Below are 19,681 nucleotides of genomic sequence, written 5' to 3'. Positions count from 1 at the left end.
CCCCTACCTCCACTGAGATGGCAGACCGAAGGACCTTGCTAGCACACCCATCCCTCAAACATTGGCATGCCACCCCCAGGCTTATCTAGGGAGCCTGGTTTTATCCCTTTCCCCTTTTGGCGGGTAAACTGCCACACCACACCCTTGCTGATGGGCCACACCCTGTTTGCCCACCCTGTTCGCAGCACTCCTGGTCGCTAACACTCCCTAATGGCTTCTTTTATAGGTGGAGGGGGGCTTGGCCGCCGTTGCTCCTGGCCCTGCCCAGGTCTTGTCAGCCACTGTTGCAGGAGCTGCGGGCTCCTGGTGGCTCTCTCGGCTCCCCCTGAGGTTCCCCCGGTTCGGGAACCCCCCTGTGTACTGCGCTAGGGCACTCTGGAGCTGCTCGCCTCGGTGACAGACACAAGACATTCAGCCAATTTAACTTGACTGTTCTTTTTTGTTCTACTTAATTTTTGTTTATTGTTCTAGTTTAGTTCAGTTCACATTTTTTTGTTTCTCAGGGGTAAGCCATTACAGCAACAAGCACTCTAATGTATAAATGGAAACAGAAGGAAACAGACTGACTTCTAGAAGCAATATGTGCAATCCAGACAAAACTGAGTTTACGGGCAATGACATTGTGAGGTTGAAGAAGCAAATGAAACATAAAACCTGAACAGTGGGACACATCAGAAGAAGTGGCCATAATAAAGCACATCATTGGGTTAAGCCATACAATTTGTAATGTCATGCTGATCAAAGCAGGAAGGTAACATGTGGAATTTACATCTGCAAAAGATCAGTGAGTTGATCCATATAACTGAACTAAAAATGGACTAGATCATTGTATTACTGCTAATAACCAAGTTATGCAATATCCCAAAGAGGCAAATTTCATTATTCAGATCATACAGGATATTTGTATAGGATGACTGGAAGACCAGGGAAATTCTTCTACCTTCTATCTACCTCTTCCTCACTTTCTAGATTTCACAAAAATGAATGGCATATTGGTCACTGCTTAAGACGAGACAGCAGACTCGACTTACGAGAAATTTGTCGCCACCAACAAATCCTAAATCCAAAATAATCTTTAAGACGTGATAAAAATACAATACAAAATAATGAAGAGAGCACCTAAAGTCATACCTCTGGCTGGAAAGCTTAATTGCTGTAGGGTGGCTGCACTTACACAGTAGCCAACCTGTGACTTCTCCGAAATGTCTCCCAGACAGGAATTCCAGTCTTCCACACTATAAACTGGGCAGTCTTGTAGGTTAGTGACAAGGTCTCCCACAAAAAGACCTCTTGGTCCATTGGCAGGAGAATCCTGAGAAGAAACAGTGAAGTCAGTCATGTTATTATAGTTAAAACTACAAGGATTTGTTTACAGTTCTGCGGAGTAGCCATGAAATCTTTAGGTTAAGTTGCTGTTTCCAGAGAAACAGAAAATCTCAGGCTCCACTAGAACTGATTATTTCAACTTATGATAGAGCATTACAAAAACAACATCCTGTACAAAGAATAATTTCTTTTTTGTAAGGAAAAAGAAAAGGGCAAGTCTCCAAGTGTTCCAGGGGACCTCTTCAAATTTGAGTAATTATTTTCATACAAGTTAATATGTTGTGGCTTCTCCTACCATTTTAAGTTCAAGAAGCTTAAATTAATACCCTGAATCTTTCAACAAAGCAGGGTGTACCTATACTTTCAAAGGTATAAAGCATAATAAATGTCACTCTCCTCCTGAGTTATATCAGTTCACTTTTAGATCCAAGAAAGACTGAATCCTTTCAGCTCTGCTGTTGAACTGTGCTGTATTTGATTAAGTCAGAAAAAAATTAGTCCTTTCCAGAAACTCAGCAGTCTATCTCTACTTTGCTTCCAGCTGACCAAACAAGCAAGGAAATCAGCTCAAAATAATGTTTAACATTAAAATCAGATAGCAATAACTAGAGTGATAACGCAGTTTCCAGTAGATTTACTTGGTGCCAATGTTGAAAAGAAGTTAAAAAAATCCCCAGACATAAGCCTGCAAACTCATCTCAAATGTCTAAACAGTTTTATAGTACGCTGAATAGTCTATAATTATTCATGCCATGTTCCTTCATTTACTAATACTAAAAAACATGAGACTGAGAAGGAAACTTTAAGCAGACAAAAAGTGCAATGTATTACATTCTGCAGTGTGCTGCACTGACCAAATTTGACTGTGATAATAAGAGACACAGGTACATTTCAGGTCACAAAGCATATAATATGAAAACAGTAAAGATCTTTTCTTACCTCTGCGACCTCGGTAACAAGTGCCCCAACACCCGTGTAATAGAAAGGGAAAAGAATGGCTGGCAGCAGAAACAAAACCATGAAACTTGCAACACCAAGAACAAAATTATGCCACACTCCTACAAAGGAGGAAAAAATCATGTTTCTAAATAAACACTAATCACAAAAAGGTGTTTCTGAAATGCAAGATTCTACAGTTACCTTCTAATTAACTTTCCTGAAATAATTACTGTAAGAATGGATGAAAAGTTAATTTGTGAACATAGGCATGAAAGAAGAATATGTATATTACTTTACAAACTTGAGTTTCTATGACGTCACTTTGTAGGGGAGTTTTAGAGAAGCCTCTGAACCCCTGAGAATTACTCTATCAGAAAAGACAGGGAAGTGGTAAGTCCATTTTTAAGGTGTCATTCTACCATATCGGTATTTCATCACATAACATTACTTTTCTAAGTATGTAGTGGGCAGCGTATCCAGAAGAAAAACAGGGCTTCTGAATCAATTATTAAATTACAGTTTCTATGTACAGAGTTGTCATCAATCATAAATATATAAAAACTAGTGTAATGAAATGTATTACATGTCACCTTCTACCACAATAAACTGTTGAATTTAAGAATCTCAATAAATGGGCTTATATGTGAATAAATACTGTTTGTCCTAGTCAGCAAGATGTCTGAAATTTAATTGCAATTCAGTACTTTTCATTGTATCAATGAAAATAATTACATGTATACAAGCCAAACAAGTTTATAAAATTATTTGAAAAAAGGCTTCTTTTACAAGAAAATCTGGACCTAAAACCACATCAAGAAACTAAGTTACGCAATCAGCATTTCCTGACACATTATTTTGGACAACATATTTGCAACTGCAATCTTTATAGTATGCTGTTCACCACAGGAAGAAATGAATCGCTATTATAAGACACGCTTGGCTTCCTTCAACATTCAGTACCATACAAATTTTCTCATTTAATTTGTGTTCTTGGACAAACATTTTGTATGACCTATGCAGGAAAACTTTTCAATGTTGAAGACTCCTGATTTTCTTCTTACAGTGCTTTATCTTGTTAAGAGGGGTTTGATTTAGTTCTCTATTTACAGTGCAGTTACAGGGCAGGAACTGAAGTAAATATGTTTAAAAACATATTAAACCTTTCTTGCAGTGCATATAACACAGGAATCATAACATGGCAGACTCTTATTTCCCATGACTATCTCTACATGTCACCTGGTCTTCTTTACATTTCTAATGCTGCAGAAATGAGAGACATTTTTGGAGTACTTTAACTAAGGGTTTGTTGGCATTTCCACTAGTAGATGCTTCTTAAAGTGATTTCTCTTTCTATACTTTTTAATCATACCTCATTGAAAGGTGATCAGATAGATGAAAAGTTTAAGCATTCAGTTCTCTTTATCTCACACAGGTACATATACGCATGCATACACACACACAAGTGCAACAAAAACAAAAGTATTAAGTAAATATTTTAACTTTATTGTTTTAACCTTTTTATCTTAAAAATATTTTTTTTTTCAGCTTAACAGCTTAACAAAGGATAAAAGTCTAAGACAGAAACAAAATTCCTTTGTAACAGTGTGGCTGCTAGAGAGAGTAAACTGGAAAAAAAAACTTAAAATAATAAAAAAGAGGTGATGGAACTGCTAGAGGGTGACAAGGAATGCTTTCAAACAGCTAGAAAAACATGGGCCTTAATACCATAATCTATACAGTTTGCTGTGAGGAATACAGCAGAAAAGTCTAAAGTAGAAAGGCTTCAAATTCATGCCAGGTGATCCATAAAAAAATAAACAGGCCAAAAATGAGAATACCTGTAAAGGCACACTGCTGAGTATACCATCAATTTCATCTTGCTCAAACAGCCTCATCCTTGGATACCTAATTCCTTGTACTTAACAAAGGACACTTTACACAACCCTTAAAACACCTTAAAATAATGTTTTAAAAATCCTTAACTCCTTTTTCTGTTAAAGACAAGACAAAACGTATTAAAAAGGATCTCAAAAAATAATACAAATATTTGAACTAATTATAAGAAAGTGCTGCACAGAAGCACTTTTCATCTACTAGGCATGGAATTAACGCTAAAAACACCACACGTCTTACAAGAACGCTCATTCACTATTCTTGAACTTATGATGCCATCTGCTGTACAACAAATATAGTCTTTAATCTCCAGAGTATAGGTGGACTACAAAAGGAATATTCGGTGTTGTTCTCTACTTTAGCTCTTTTACCTAGCTGTTATACAAAAATCTGAAAGCATGTCTCTGTAAACTCAGAACTTCAGAACACTGAGAATAGGTTCATTCAACTGCTCTGACAATTAAGAAAAACTGAGTCAAGTTTACTGAACATCACATTTTATCACTATCAGACGTCCTAGTTCTGAAACATACCTATCATTAGCTGTAAAAAAATGCATATATTTGTTATACCTAGCTGATAACAAGCCATTGATGCTAACCAGTCTTGCAATATGCTTGTTCCTACCTTGTGTACCCCTATTTCAGGTTTCCCAATAAAACCTGAAAAATTATTATAGGTGTTTGCTTGTCATCAAAGACATGCAAGCAATTATTTTCTATTACAGCTTATAATCTTATTTTTCTAGATGATTTCTCAGGAATGTATGTAAGCAACCCATTTTGAAAATCCGTATGTCTTCTCTTCCAGTTCTGTTCGCAGTAGCTGGAAATGGAAATTGACTAATTTGAGAAACAGGGCTTCATAAAAGTTATTTACTATTGCAGTGAATGATTTTGGTTCATTAGGGTATTTGGAATATAGATATATTTATTTACCTAACTTTTACCATCATTTACTTGATTTATGAAAGCTTGAAAATATGCTTTGCTAAAGGCTTCTGTATGCCCAGCCTAAAACCCTCTATATAATGTTTTAATTACAATATTCAAGAAACACTGTTAGTATCTAAACATTACAACAGGCTGGCTGCTATCCTACTGTTCCCTGCAATAGAAAGCCATCAGTATCAAGAACTAAACCAAGATGCTAACTTTTCTGTCTTTATTTCAGTAGTTTGGGAACCACCGTTGTCTCTAGAAATCAATAATACAAGTGGTTCAGGTAGCATAACACAGTCTCAGTCTAACTTTCCACAGCAACAGGGCTCTACTTCCCAGTAGCCAGAGACTTCAAAAAACATCAAATCAAACCCATTTGGAGGTTATTTGGAGCCATAAGCTGTGATTCTCTTTGGATGTTTGTGTTTTAGCCTTTATTTCCTTCTGATGGCAACATCAAAACACAGTGACCTGTGTCATAACATAACTCACATGTCACTGAAAATCACTCATGATACTATTGAAAAATCACATAATAGATTGCTCCTATTGCAAAAAATGGTAGTGAGTTGCTCAAGGGTGTTCACCTGTGACAGCAAGTCATGTTCTCATACCACCAGCCTTCTGGCTGATTATTCTCCAGCTTGTGTGCACCAAGGTTTTGCTACTTAGGCCATACAATATGCAAAAAAAAAAAAAAAAAAAAAAAAAAAAAAAAAAGGAACTTCAGCACCTGAGCTGGTGCAAGAGCTTTTTCTAATGAGAGGAAGGTCAGAAACCACATTTTTTCCCCAACCACACAACTGGAATTTCTTATGCACAACTATTCAATTCAGATCTGGATATAGTAACATTTTTCGTGACAGGAAATTGGTACTCATTTAAGTGCCTAGAAACTGACGTGTCTCCTCCAGAAAACAGCACAACATGGACAGTAATGATCAAATGATTTTCTGAAATCACAATTTAGGTTCAGAACAGAAGGATCACCTTTAGGTAAAGAGAAACTTTTGTACTTCTTCATTTTAAACCTTCAATCCTCCACCAAGGATTCACAAATGATGCCTGTAGAGTAAGTAACTGTGCTAAGCAAAGGTTTAATAAAAAAGCACAAACTATTACCTGCACAAAATATCCTTAATTGCTGGACTGGAGATATCAGTTGCAAGTGGGTTGTGAAGAGGTCAACAAATGCTCCAGGATAGACAATGAAGATAAAAATCCCAAATCCATTAAATCGTACTTGTTCTCTTAAAAAGAAGAAAAGAAAAATGGTGTTACTGCAAACAAACAAATGAAAAACTGAGACATTCTACATAGCACACATATTTTTGACAATGAGAATAACTAAAATTGTAACTATAAAACTAACTTATTTTTCATAATACAAATAATTGAAAGATAATTAAACTAAAAGATGTTTTCTGCAGCAGTTGTCACTTTTAAGCAGCACACATTTGTGAGCCTGGTAAAAAATAAAGGGTAAGTTCAACTTTTTTTATGTCTCCTGGTTGCAGTAAGACATAAAATACTTTTTAAAAAAACCACCTACTTTCAAGTTAACATATATTTTAACATTTGGGGGATTTTTTCTTTTAAGTAAAAAAATGGCAGCCTGTAGGATGCAGTTTCAAATCTATGAAAAATTATCTGGAAGAAGCAATTGCCTTTCTTTTAAAAAACCACAGTTTTCTGGAATTCATCATTTCTCTGTCTCTCCTAAATGAAATTTAGAGTAAATTGTAAACTAACAAAAATGAGGGAAATGTCATCTGAAAAAATGAAAAGTCAAGAGGTTAAAAGGACAAATGCTATTCAAACATATTAGTAGCTGACACTGTCACACAGATTATATATATATATATTTCAGAGGTTTTACAATTGCTTTTAAATGGCACTTTTTGGAATAACTACGTAAAAGTTTTATGAAGCTGGAAATTTCCTAAGGGACTAATAGAGGCATGACAATCATGTTCCAAGACAACTACATTCCAATTATTATTCCAAGACAACCACGTTCCAAGAAAAACCAGGCACGGATCAGCTAATCCCATATCTTCACTGAGACAGTACACTGGGCATAGCATTTTATTTATTTACATTCATTTATTGTGCACACACAATAAAAGAAGACAAAGAATTATACAAAATTAATCAGAATGAAGTAATACATTAATTCCCTGGAGTTAACTCATCAGACCTACCCATGCCACTAATTAGTAATAGGTAGTCTAATGCCTACACGTGATTTCATGGCTTGGGTAGGAAGTACAGAGGGAAAAAGAAAAAGGCTTTTTTGGCACAAGCCTTGACTAAGCTAAGGCTCTAATATTTTAAGGTCTTGTAGTTCACAGCCAATACTATCTTGAACTGAGGTTGGCAAAAGTGTATTAGATTTCAGGCAGTCAAAGTGATTTGCCAGAATAATAAAATTTGCCCACAGCACAGGTATTTAGTAAAGCCTAAATCCTGAAAATTGACCCTAACAGCACTATAGACCCAACCTGTGCTAGGAGGAGGAAAAAAAAAGAAAAGTCAAGCAGAAAACAGCAGCAGAAACAGCAATGTACATTGGAGAAACTAATTCTTCCCCTGGAAATAGCTGGAAATCAATTTTTTGACAAAAACATAACCCAAACTTGAATATTCAGAGCCTTTGCTCCAGATCTTGAATGAAGTTATCACACCACTAAGGTATAAGAATTATTCATTCTAGTTAAAAAAAGCTCTATAGTTACTCCTGGCTTCTCTGCAGTTAGCCAGCAGCATGTGAAGGCACTGTAAAAGAAAGGAAATTTTGTTGCTTCTTCCTGTGGTGGGATGAGCAAGAGCAAGAGCTTCATCCTCCACAGAAAAATCCACGTGAATATTAGGGGAAAAAAGCTGAAAGACAAACAGAGCATATGAAACACAGAGGGTCCCAAACCACGCCTTTAATTGAGAACTTTTGGGGCTATAAAAAAGGTAGTAATGGGTTAAGATGCAGTCATGACTCCCTACACTCAAGAAAATCAGAGAGACAACTTAGGGCTTCATGCTCATGGGACAGATACTGATGATGTCCAGGAGAGATGCGGAGGATACCCGAATATCAGTCCCAGTAGCCATCACTTAACTCTCTTATGCTAGAGTGTCTTTTAAAAGTAATGACTAACCATGTCAAATAACTTTTTTGTGAAGTAGTCATCTCAGTTAAGTGACGTTAAAAATATCATCTTCGATCAAAATTAACACATCACTGAGATTAATAGGGGCAAATCACATTTGACTGAGTTACTGCTTGAGCCTGTTCGTATACTACTTCACAAGCTATGTTTAAACAAATCAATTTAAAATTATTTTAAAGTAGCATTGTGCAATAGTGCACGAGTCCTCTTCAAGTGCCACAGCTGCAGAAATGCAATTGCTGTAGGAAAAACAGGAACACTTAAAAGAAGTATTATTTTAAACCTGATGCAGCATGGTATATTTGCAAAGCAGAAGTCCTTTCTCATGATCTGTAGAATAGACACTATATTAAAGCTCTATCCTTAACTGTACACCCTTCCAATCTTAAAATCTAAGGAAGCTATGAAATACAGAATAAACAGACTCTGTAGATAAACTGAAGAAGTGCTAATAACATTCACCTGTAAGTAAATGCTCTGGAATATTAGGCTTTGTTGGCACATAGTAAGAGAAAAGTAATTTGTATTACCGAATAGCTGCCACCCCATGGCCGACTTCATGTATCACACCACTGATAAGGATTGCAGAGAAGAAATAGGTCAGCTGGCTGACAGGCAAATTTACACCAGGCACCTGTTGATGTGGGCATGACAACAAAATAAAACACACGAGGAAACCAAGAGGTACAAAGACAAATCATTCTGCCCCTAAACTTGCTGCTCTCACTCAGCTTCTTCAGACCCGCAACAGAACAGGGGCCGTTCTCACACAGCACTATCAGTTTGTACCTCTTCTCCCAATTTATTCAATGTATTTTAAAATATATTCAATATATATTCTTTTGTTGAAGGTTAAAAAGCTCTCCAGGCGCAAAAGCCTTCTCCCTGCCCTATGTACTCCCCACAGCCCTGACTGAACGTGTTCTACTCTATATTAAGCTCAAGAAGTTTATAAAAATGTACACAGACTTCCACTCAAATGAGACAGGCTTGGCAACTGTGAGCATTAGTTTACAATTTCCTGCAGCCAGAAAAAAAAAAAAAAAATTTTTTGGCACTAAAAAAAATATCCCCCCTAAAAGTAAAAAAATGTACACAGACTTCCACTCAATTGAGACAGGCTTGGCAACTGTGAGATAGTTTACAAATTGTATGGCACTTAAAACACTATCAGCCCTAAAAGTTCAAAAAATGAGCCTACAACTGGAACTGTCAGTCTCCCTTCTCTCCCCCCATCCAAATCACAAGACTATCCCAAATTTAAAAGGTCAAAAAAAGGGTAACTTTTGTCTATTGCTCAAGTTTTGGCAGTCTACCTATGGCAATTTAACCTTTTAAAAAAAAGCCCTTGAAATGAGTATACTATTTTAATTTATGTAAGACATAATATGCAGGCCCATCACATTCCTCCTGCTGCTGTGGATTCCCACCACTCCCCAGGTCCTTCATTGCACTAGTCATGAGACACCAACTCCTGGTAGATGGGCTTCAAAGCAGTCACGAGTCAGAGAATGAGGAACCATGCCCTCTTTCCTCCTGATGGACTTTCCTCCTGCTCGGTTCCCGTCCCCGCTCAGTGGCCATGCTGCCGTGGGATGATAAGGCCACTTCTGCTGCTTGCTCTGGGACAGTTCTCCTCTCTGCTCCACAGCTCTCCCCGCTCGAGGCAGGGCGCACTCTGGTACAGTCACTAACAGCTGATGTGAACACAACTCGAATTGCAATCCAGTGGCAGAAAAGAGATGCTATGGGCAAAAATTCCTGGCCTGTCTATAGGACTCTCTAAAAACTACCCTTGTGGGACACAAAAGGCTGCAGATCCAACTGAACAGATCCCATTTGATCCTACCTTCATTCAGTCCTGCATACTCCTCAATTATATGCATTCACCTACCCGTGCAGCAGAACTCTACAATAGGTTGGTGAGACAATCTAGCTAAAAGAAATCCTTCAAAAGACTGTTTTCATTGATGTTAAACCAAATCATTTTACAAATTCTGTCCGGATTGTGATCATGACCAAGATACTTATCTTAACTGGCACGACTATCGTACCTCACTGTATGAAGACAGCTGCTCTTCATTCGTTAAGCATCCATTGCTTGTATGACAGCTTCAGCTGGTGGCACTAATGCATCAGTTAACTGGCGTTGCCAGTGGCCCTCTACTCCAGGCACATGGGAGGACAGACAGCAATAGCAAGAGCTGCCGTCTTAATACCACCATAACTATAGCCTGTTAGAACACAGCACCGGATGCTTTCAGACTTCATGTCAAAGAAACTAGTTTAAGATTCACCTAAAAGGGAAGTTAACTCTCATGAAGCGTTCTGAAATCAATAGCAGTATTTTGTTAATAAGCATTGTCATCTTATATTTTATGGTCTTCTGGAAATGCCTTTAGTAAAAGAAGATCCTTTGCTAGTAACTGATCTGCCTCTTTCCCAGTTTTGTCAACAGGCAACCAACACAAGAGGGGGCAGCTAAAGAAAAACAGCCCAATTACCTACAGACAGCTATTTTAAATAAAGTACCTGACTGAACAAAAGAGGAAGGGTACAAAAATCTCAATCAATAAAACATAAGCAGAACTGTATCTCCTCCTTTCCATCGGCAAAGGCTGAAGGCTAAACAGATCTATACCACAGGCTGAAGTTGAGTTAAAAAAAAAAAGTTGTTTTTCTTTAAAAATTAACTCGCTCTCCACCTGGCAGTCAAACACAGATAACTAATTTAAATGAGGAGAAGGTCCTCCTGACTTGTTCTTCACCTCTTTGCAGCCACACATGGGTCACTTTTTTGTGTCAACTTATGCTAGCACATTCCCCTCAAAAATAATACTGAAACTCTTTAAAGGCAGAATTATACAACTGTGACCATTCAGAAATGAAGGAATGAGGTAGGAAAGAAAGAGAACTACAAGTCAACTTAGGAGAAGTAACCTTATCCCCATACGTGACATTAGATTATCCCTATACACTACATCTTTTTCAATGCCAGTCTGTCCCTGGTTTGAACGTATTGTCAGTAGGCAGTCACTGAGGAATCAATTCCACATTGAAATGGTGAACATTACCCTAGATTTCTGCTTTCATAGGTCCAATTCACACCAGATTAATTCCAAAGGCTCATCTTTACTTTGGTTGCCTCTATGTTATTTTCTCAAAAGAGCAATGACCACTTTAACTCTAGTGTCACAAAAGTGGATAGATCCATAACATGATCTCAGAAAATGAAGATGTAAGGGAGGCTTTTCTTACTCCAGAATGTAACAGACGTACATGCTTAGGATAGACCCTGTTGGCATGTAAATTAAAAATTTTCTGTCTCATGTTCAACCTGTGCTCTACTGGATGCACAGACTGCCCACTCCTGTCTGCTTCTGGAGATAATTCAGGAGCAGGCTGTGGACCGGGTGACTGCAGTGGCAGTACCAGCAGTTCTCTCCCAGGTCTCGTTGCCTGCTTTTGCCAACACACACTGCCTTTGCTATATTCACCCTGCATGTGTGAAACAGACCCAAACCAACCCAAAGGCACTGAGTTTATAGCACATGCTATATATATATATAATGATCAGGCTTCCTGCGCTCATGCAATTTTTTAAGTCTAACTGCACGCAGTCAGTTTAGCACTTACGGGAAGGCCCATCGTGGCAGCACGAAATTCCCAACTTCTGTTCGCTAGACTAGCTGAGTACTTAAATACAGTAAAATGGTTGGGCACCCCTGCTCTAAGCCACGCAGCAGAAGGCAGAGCAATCTCATAGGACTTTCCGCATTTCTGGAAAATGAGCATCGTACATTCTGGCCACATAGCACTCTTGGGGAAATAAGGGTAGTTAGGAGTCCTTCCAAGTTAAAACTGTTGTAAGGGCAATGTCAGTTCTTCCATTACTGCCTTGCGTAGAGATAAAAAAAAGACAGTATTTGCAATCTCTCCCATTCTGTGAAATACATTCCTTTCAAAAACCATACAATATATTGTCTAGCATCAGAAATCCATAAAACAATTAAATATATTGTTATTAGGCCTTTGACTAGATACTGCCAGAAACAGCACTTTCAATTTCACACTGTAAATTAGGGCATAAGTCCTTGAACAATCAAAAAATATGCCATCTCCTCAATAATGAATCTTTGCTTCCACTATCACCCAAAGCTCTTTACACTTCTTTCCTTTTCCACTCATGTTTTGTATTGTAATAAATGAAACAGAACTCCTCTCTTCTTGTGGATTATGGATGTGCCCTGAAAACTTTAAGGCCACCAGTGCCTCTACATTGCACAGATCAGAGGAGGCAAATTCTTAGCTCTGTTTTATATTCTTGGTACTATGATAATTTAGGGCTTTTCAAAATTGCTAGCCAATTCTCACTCCTGAGAATTTTTAATATAAACTCTTCCACATGTTTGCTTTCATTTGTCTTCCCCTCTTTCATTACCTCCACTGCCCATTTTTAAGGCTGATAACAAACCAGCAAATTTTTATGCAGATGAGTATCAGGAGTTAGGTTATTCTTGCATGGGAGGATTTAAGCATCACATACCCCATTAAGAAGCTGGTTAAGGTCAGTTCACAACTCTCAAATAAAGACCTGAGGAGAGAACACTTACCACAACTTGCAGCATACGATCATTCTGGGCTTTTGGTGCCTCGGTGAGCATCTGTGTCAGTGTTTGCATCAGCGTCTTTCCGAGAAGAATAACAGAGCCAAACATGGCAACTATACCAAACACCATTCCTATGCTGAACCTACAAAGAGAAGCAAATAGTTTAGCAATGCATAGCCGCAAGAAGATAGGGTATATTCTCCACGTATGTAACTGCTTGAGCACAATTTATCACACCAAACTCATAGGGCAAAACTTATCTGATGCTACCACCATTTGTGTATCAACAATCCAATACAGAAATATTAGTTAAAGGACACTAATAACAATCATAACATATTGTAATAACATTGATTAATAACATACAATATTTTCCTTGTTTAATTAATGTTTTCCATCCAAACCACATCCTGATTAATTTTCAAATATTTTTATGTTGTTCTTCCACATTCTAAATTTTATTCAGTTACCCAATACATGTAACTTGCTATTAGCTATGAATATAAAAACATAACTAACAATATATAATTAACCATGTTGCATCACACCATGACATATTTAGAGGCCTGGATCAAATGATAGGGTAGCATACATGTTTATTTATATAAGCTTTTTCAATAAACTTTGCATCTTCCCCACAAACAATAAAAAGTGCTAAAGAACAATAAATGAGACTCAACCTTTTTTAAAGAAGAACTAAATGGTACAACTGCAAGACCAGATTAAAATCAATCACTTAAAACACATTGTTCTTCTCACCACTTTTTTTTTCATTAACATCAATGTTGAAAAGAATTTCAATTTACGTCAGTCCACCTAGTGGTGAATTTTTATTCAGCATTATTATTATTATTTTACACTGTCCAATAGCTGAAGGATGTGATAAAGTTTATTTTCTAGCTAAAACACTTCAATTCACTACCAGTCCTTCTTCCTCTCACAATAGCATAATTTGTATCTTACCATCCTTAGCAAAGCTCACTGGGAATTAGCAAATTTATTTCAAGCAACATGTACTTGTAATGTTAATTAAAGAGACTGGTGGAAACATTATACTGTAATAAACTATACACATTAAAAAATTGTGATTGATATAGAACTATTTCAAACTGAAATAGTAAAATCATTACATACGAGAGAAACCAATATGAAGCAGACCTCTCTTTCATTACTATCTCACTGAGGGTAGCAATACAGGAAATGAAAAGAAATTCAAACCTTACTCATTTTATATTTTCAGAGCAGATATAAAGTAATGCTAGGAAGGAAACTGAGCAATAATTTTCTAAACGAGTCCAGGAGCACCCATACTAACCACCCTGCTTATTTCGCAGCATTCCCAGCAGTCCATGCAATCTTAGCAGGGAAAGATGCCAGCAGATAAAAGACAGAAGGTGAGCAATGTGCTTCTGAGCGGGTATAGTTGCTGAACATCTGGGCAATGATTGACAACAGGGACACAACTGACTCTGAATACTTTTTAAACTCTAGTGATCAGGGGAGAGCTCGGTGTACAGTGATGGACAGATCTAGGATATGAGAAGCTGCTTTCAGACCTGCTTCTGTATGCAGTATTGCATGTAATAGCTGTACTCTTAAGAACTATGTATAGTTCAAATCATAGGTAAAAATAGTTTACAGATTTCTAGTTTTATAGCATCTCAATATGCAACCTGTATTACAGCTACGTATTTTTTAGCAGAGGAGAAAGACTTACACTGGCACAGTACAACTATGGCAACCACGCTAGTTTGGTTTTATCATCAGCCTAGTGAAATAACCATGTCAATCCATTACACTTTTGAGGCTGAAAGGCACAGATGTGGTTAAGTTGTTGACTCTGTATTTGACAGAAGAAAAAAAATCCTGAATTTATACCATAAGTACAGAAATCTGGGTCTCCATCTCCCCCAGTTGTAGAACTGGCGGTTGAAGAGAGCTGTTTGCCATCGCATGTGAAAAGGAGAGACGCTCAAGCCGTACGTCAGCAGCCAGTCTTCATAAGATGCCTTCAGAGAGTTGGATGACTGCGAAACAATGGAAAATTAGTTTAACCAAAAACTTCTAGGAAGATTTTGCATTATGTGACCAAGCAGTAAATGTGATCTGTTGTCGTGGTTTAACCTCAGTCGGCAACTGAGCACCACACAGCCGCTTGCTCACTCCCCACCCGGTGTCCTGCATATTATTTATATTTTAACATACAGGTCGGTGTGACATGTAATATGAAAAAGTTAGGCCACTGTTTTGATGTAAATCGCAACAGTTCTAGGATTGCAAAAGAGATTGGGTATCCAGTGTTATTTGACAAACAAGATCTTATATCATCTTTCCTAGTGTTAAATCACTTTCAGTAGTTTTTAAGTTTCAGTTTGGTTAGAAGGCTAAAGACTGAACTGTTTATGGTGTTTTTTCAATGTGCAACTATATTCTAGCAAACATTTTTAAAACTACAATAAACAAAAACGCTTCTTTTGGCTTCAGCTGAAAAAACTGTTTCTAACGTTGGTGAGATATGGATCAGTACTGTGGATATCCTTTAGTAAGGGTAAAAATGAGGCCTACTTTTCAAACACAGAGACTATGCCTAAAGAGACTCTGAAATATTTGATCCTACTAAAAAAGAGCGAGAAGGAATTTAAAATTATCAACCCGTATTGCAACAGCGATTTCACTATAATTTCTCAGCATTTCAAAATACTGCTAGAATGCCTTCCTAGACTTCTCTTTACGAGGAATGTGACCTATAAACTATATGATTAATACTTATCTGCAGTATTATCTGATATTATAGACCAATAGACATAGTTTTGCAGTTGCTACTTTATATTATATGGCACTTGTCTTCTCAATAGGCTTTACTCGGCCTGCTTCACAGAAGCTAGTATCAGAAGCTCAACCGAAGGAACGCTTTCCTTGGAGGTGAAAGAGGAACTCATAGCTCAGGAAAAGCGCACCAGAGCTTGAAGCCTTCTGACTTCAAGCACTTTCCAAGGCAGGAGTGTCTCTGACATAATCCAGACAAGCCTTCGGAGCTGTCTGACCTGGAGCATTGTTCCCAAGTTTCCCTATGAGCAGCAGCACCTACTGAAGACATTGGGAATGCGTAGTTCACAACAGGCTCCCCTCTCCCCCCGCAAGAGGAACTTCACAAGTTTCTGGCTGTCGTCCATGGTTCTTTAAACAAATTTAGAACCTGACAAGTTCCTTGCATTCCTCCTGTCCTGCCGTGGTGGTGGTGGGGAGTGAGGATCTCATCTTGCACAACTATATTCACAGCTTTTCTCATTTTGTTGAATTAATTAAAATTTGAACAGTAAAAATGTATTTCAAGTAACAATTTTCCTAGGACGCAAGACCCATTTACTCAGGTCATTATTCATTTATCACCTATTACACCATTTATCCTTTCTGCCTATATAGTCCTGTGTCATTTCCTTCTTCACCCTACTGATTTCAGTCACATTTTTGTTCAGTCAGCTGAGGGCACCGACAGAAATTTTCATCGTAATGTATTCCCCAATCGACACTAGTTACTCCCTGTGACCCCACTAAATTTCGTGTCCACAACCAGATCAGCATTTGCTAACCCAGCATTTGCTAATTTTAACAGAAGAGATCACAAAGATGATTACAATTTTACAAATAATAATACATAAGCCAAAGAAACAAAGTCCTCCTCGCATAATCTACCAGATAATTAAGAACAAAAATACATATGACATTAAGTACCTCTGACATGAGAAACTGTCTTTTGGGATTTAAGTAAACACATCCTGTTCATTCACACAGAGTCCAACAAAACCCCAACCAACCACTTATTATTATAATAAAGCTAATTGGATATATTGATTTGGCCCTTTAAAAATGTGTTCCTTTTATCACATGCAAACCCCACTTTTCCCCTAGAAATGCCACAAATTCATCCCTTCAAATTAATTCCAACCACATCACAGCCCCACTGTACTAGCAAGGCATAAATAGATACGAAGTCTTCCATGAGAAATTTGGGATTACTGACCACACATTTGCCAAACAGGGAAAAAAAAATAAAAGGTACCAAAATTCATTTTCCTTTGCAAAATATATTAAAAAGCTCTGTGCAAACTTTTGCTTCTTCTGTCCTGAGCCCAGCAGGATCACCACATTACCACGTGCACCCTATGTTGGTATCCTATGTTTCAAACTTCCTTCACACAGGCCTTGGCTCTGCTTATTTAAGTTGAGTACTAAGTGGTCTTTGCTATATTAATTTTACTATAAAAGCAATACCTTTTTTATTTACGCAAGCCTTCAAAATAGTGAACGTCTGCTAAATACTCCAGGAGCTCCATAAATATCTGCCAGCAAGCAGGAGTCCTTAACATTCTTCTTTGCTGACAAAATCTGTTCAAGAGCTCTGAACCATTTCAGCTTCCTGACCTGAAAAGCTGAAGGCTAGCCTTGACCGAATGCGTCTAATGCATCCTTTATTTCTCAAGCATACGGAGGGACAACCTTCTACCCTTTGCTCATTCCTGATCCTTCAGGCAGAATGAAAAGGGATGATTTAGGATGCTGGGGAGCAGGAATTTAGGGGTCTGCCTGAGTGATTCCCTTTTGTAGGATCCAAGCTTCAACGGAAACTTTCGTGCCAGTGGTTCAATGAAGAGCAACAAGAGGGACTTAAAATTCCAAGTCCCAGCTTGATTCGGCATATTTTTAGTTTGCTAACACAAATGTATCTTGTAATGTAACTCTAGCAATATTATAAAATGTGAATTTATTTGTGCAAAAATGCATTTATACACACAGTTATGCCTTCTATATTGTAGACTTTCTAAGAGTCAGACTGCCTAACAAAATGTTTGAAATCTGAACAAAACCAGTAAGGGAACAAACTGAGCAAGAGACATTGCACATTGAACAAGTTTACAGAATAAACATCAACTGCAAGTTACAGCACACATCCTTCTCTTGCCAAAAATATCAACAGGATTACGCATGGAAAAGTACTCCTGTATTATTTTTCACTCGCGCTCTGTACGTCCTTTTGGTGTAATTAAATTGTAAGTGATGTGAGGCTTAAGCAGGGACTGTCTTTTGCTACGGTTGCTAGCAGCCTCGGGTTACGAATGTGGTGGGAGATTTACAGTACCAGCAATAAACCAAGCAACCCTGAGTTTCCTAATTATATAAATCTGGTTATTTAATCCAAATTCTACTTCGGCTGTGGTGCTCACAGCTGAACTTAATTCACTGAGATGTACACACATGAGATCTACCAGTAAGTTCACTAAAACCCAACAGCTCCCATATACTTCCTTACGATTAATAACCTTTGTCAACTTTTAGTTAAAAGATCAAAGTTAAGTTTTAACTCCCCGACTCTCTTGCTTGCTATAGCGTTCCAGGCATTCCCCCTTCTTTTTCAATATAAATCGGGCACTCAGTTGGCTCCTAACAATGTGTTGGGTTTTTTTCTCCCTTGCCGCATGCTAAGCTCTACCAGAGGTTGTAACACAAAAAGCAGTGGCTATTCTTACTTACAAAAGAGAATGATTTTAAGGTCTAATGCTGAAAGAGTTCTTCCGAATCTCAGAGGTACGAATGGGTCTCAGCATCGTGGCACAAGAGGTCCTCTACCTGAACTCAGCTCTGGCTTCACACTCTAACATTCTTCATCAGACACAAAGTTACTGCCAAAAGAAAACCAGTCTGTCGGCCGACCTTTCTGGTGGGTTTTGGTGTGTCTCGCTACAGTCAGGAGCACGTTTTTCTGGTATCCGGCCAATCTTCTAATGTGTTTCAAAACAATGCCATGTTTGTTTCTGTCGTGGTTTAACCTCAGCCTAATACAGACTTGATGTAATAAAATTTGAAAAATCTTCAGATATATTACTGTACTTTTTATTGTCATTATGTACAGACTAATATTTGGCAGTTAATAGCTCTCATCATTTACTGAGCTACATTTGCGCTCCAACAATTAGCAGCAGGGGGAGCCACTTATTTTTCCAAGTTTTCTCATCACCTAAAATTTCTTATATTTCTTCCTGCATTTTACAGGAGTGACAAAATGAACTTTTTTTACTTTGAAATCGCTAGGCCCTATCTGCACTTGGCAGAAACAGATGCAGCTCCCGGACTGTAACGTTAACATAAAAAAAGAATTACAGATCAAACATTTCATTTTTCCTCATATTTAGCCAGCATACATCGTATTTTGCATACATACTTCGCCATTTCAATCATCTCTTAGAAATCATACCTCTCGAGCTTTAAAAAAAACCAATCCACTTAGTGAAACTTGTGCAATGCAGACTTGCATCCCTAGATATAATGGCAATGACGTCTTCTTGCTGTATTTTCTTTTCAAACCTTCCCCTCTCCATCAGGAGGAAAAAGATGAGTCTTACAATGCTCTCCAAAGATTACAGTTTATTTCTTTAAAAAGTATTTGTATCGAGCTCTGTCTCAACTTATTTTTTTTCAGTAAAACTAAGAACATTCGAAAGAAAAAAAAAATGTGCATTCGTTATGTTTTTACATACAGTAATCTTAGAAAAATCATCATTATAAAACACATACTCTACACATAAATTAAGGTTGGGGTTTTTTTAAAAGGTAGTAATACTTTAAACTCCAGAAAGCACGCTGAAGTGCCACAGAACTGTTCAAGCCGTAGACTAAAAGCTGGCTTCCCTAAAGCTCCACAGCTTTGGTCCTTTAATACAGACCCGCCATCTCTGCAGCCGGCTGGGAGGCGTTTTCAACCCCAGCGATGGGCGGAAGCAAAGCGCCACCCCCCCGGCCGCCGCCCCCA

The 19,681-nt window shown here is 37.9% G+C and overlaps 1 protein-coding gene across 1 annotated transcript in view; it reads right to left on the bottom strand.

Annotated features, from left to right (window-relative positions):
- The window catches only part of MBTPS2 (membrane bound transcription factor peptidase, site 2), a 31,980-nt gene extending 16,051 nt beyond the window's left edge, over nucleotides 1-15,929 (bottom strand). Inside the window, exons 1-7 of the mRNA XM_009276937.2 lie at nucleotides 15,921-15,929; nucleotides 14,755-14,903; nucleotides 12,880-13,018; nucleotides 8,797-8,900; nucleotides 6,222-6,349; nucleotides 2,266-2,384; nucleotides 1,132-1,312 (exon numbers count right to left, since the gene is read on the bottom strand). Coding sequence (XP_009275212.1) covers nucleotides 1,132-1,312; nucleotides 2,266-2,384; nucleotides 6,222-6,349; nucleotides 8,797-8,900; nucleotides 12,880-13,018; nucleotides 14,755-14,903; nucleotides 15,921-15,929 — 829 coding nt within the window. The remainder of the gene's footprint in view (nucleotides 1-1,131; nucleotides 1,313-2,265; nucleotides 2,385-6,221; nucleotides 6,350-8,796; nucleotides 8,901-12,879; nucleotides 13,019-14,754; nucleotides 14,904-15,920) is intronic.
- Between the last annotated feature and the right edge of the window lie 3,752 nt (nucleotides 15,930-19,681).

The sequence above is a fragment of the Aptenodytes forsteri genome, unplaced genomic scaffold (genome assembly GCF_000699145.1).
Source record: "Aptenodytes forsteri isolate BGI_AS27 unplaced genomic scaffold, ASM69914v1 Scaffold273, whole genome shotgun sequence".
NCBI lineage: Eukaryota > Metazoa > Chordata > Aves > Sphenisciformes > Spheniscidae > Aptenodytes > Aptenodytes forsteri.
The sequence above is the reverse complement of the archived record's forward strand: the minus strand, read 5'-3'. Positions and strand labels throughout refer to the sequence as shown.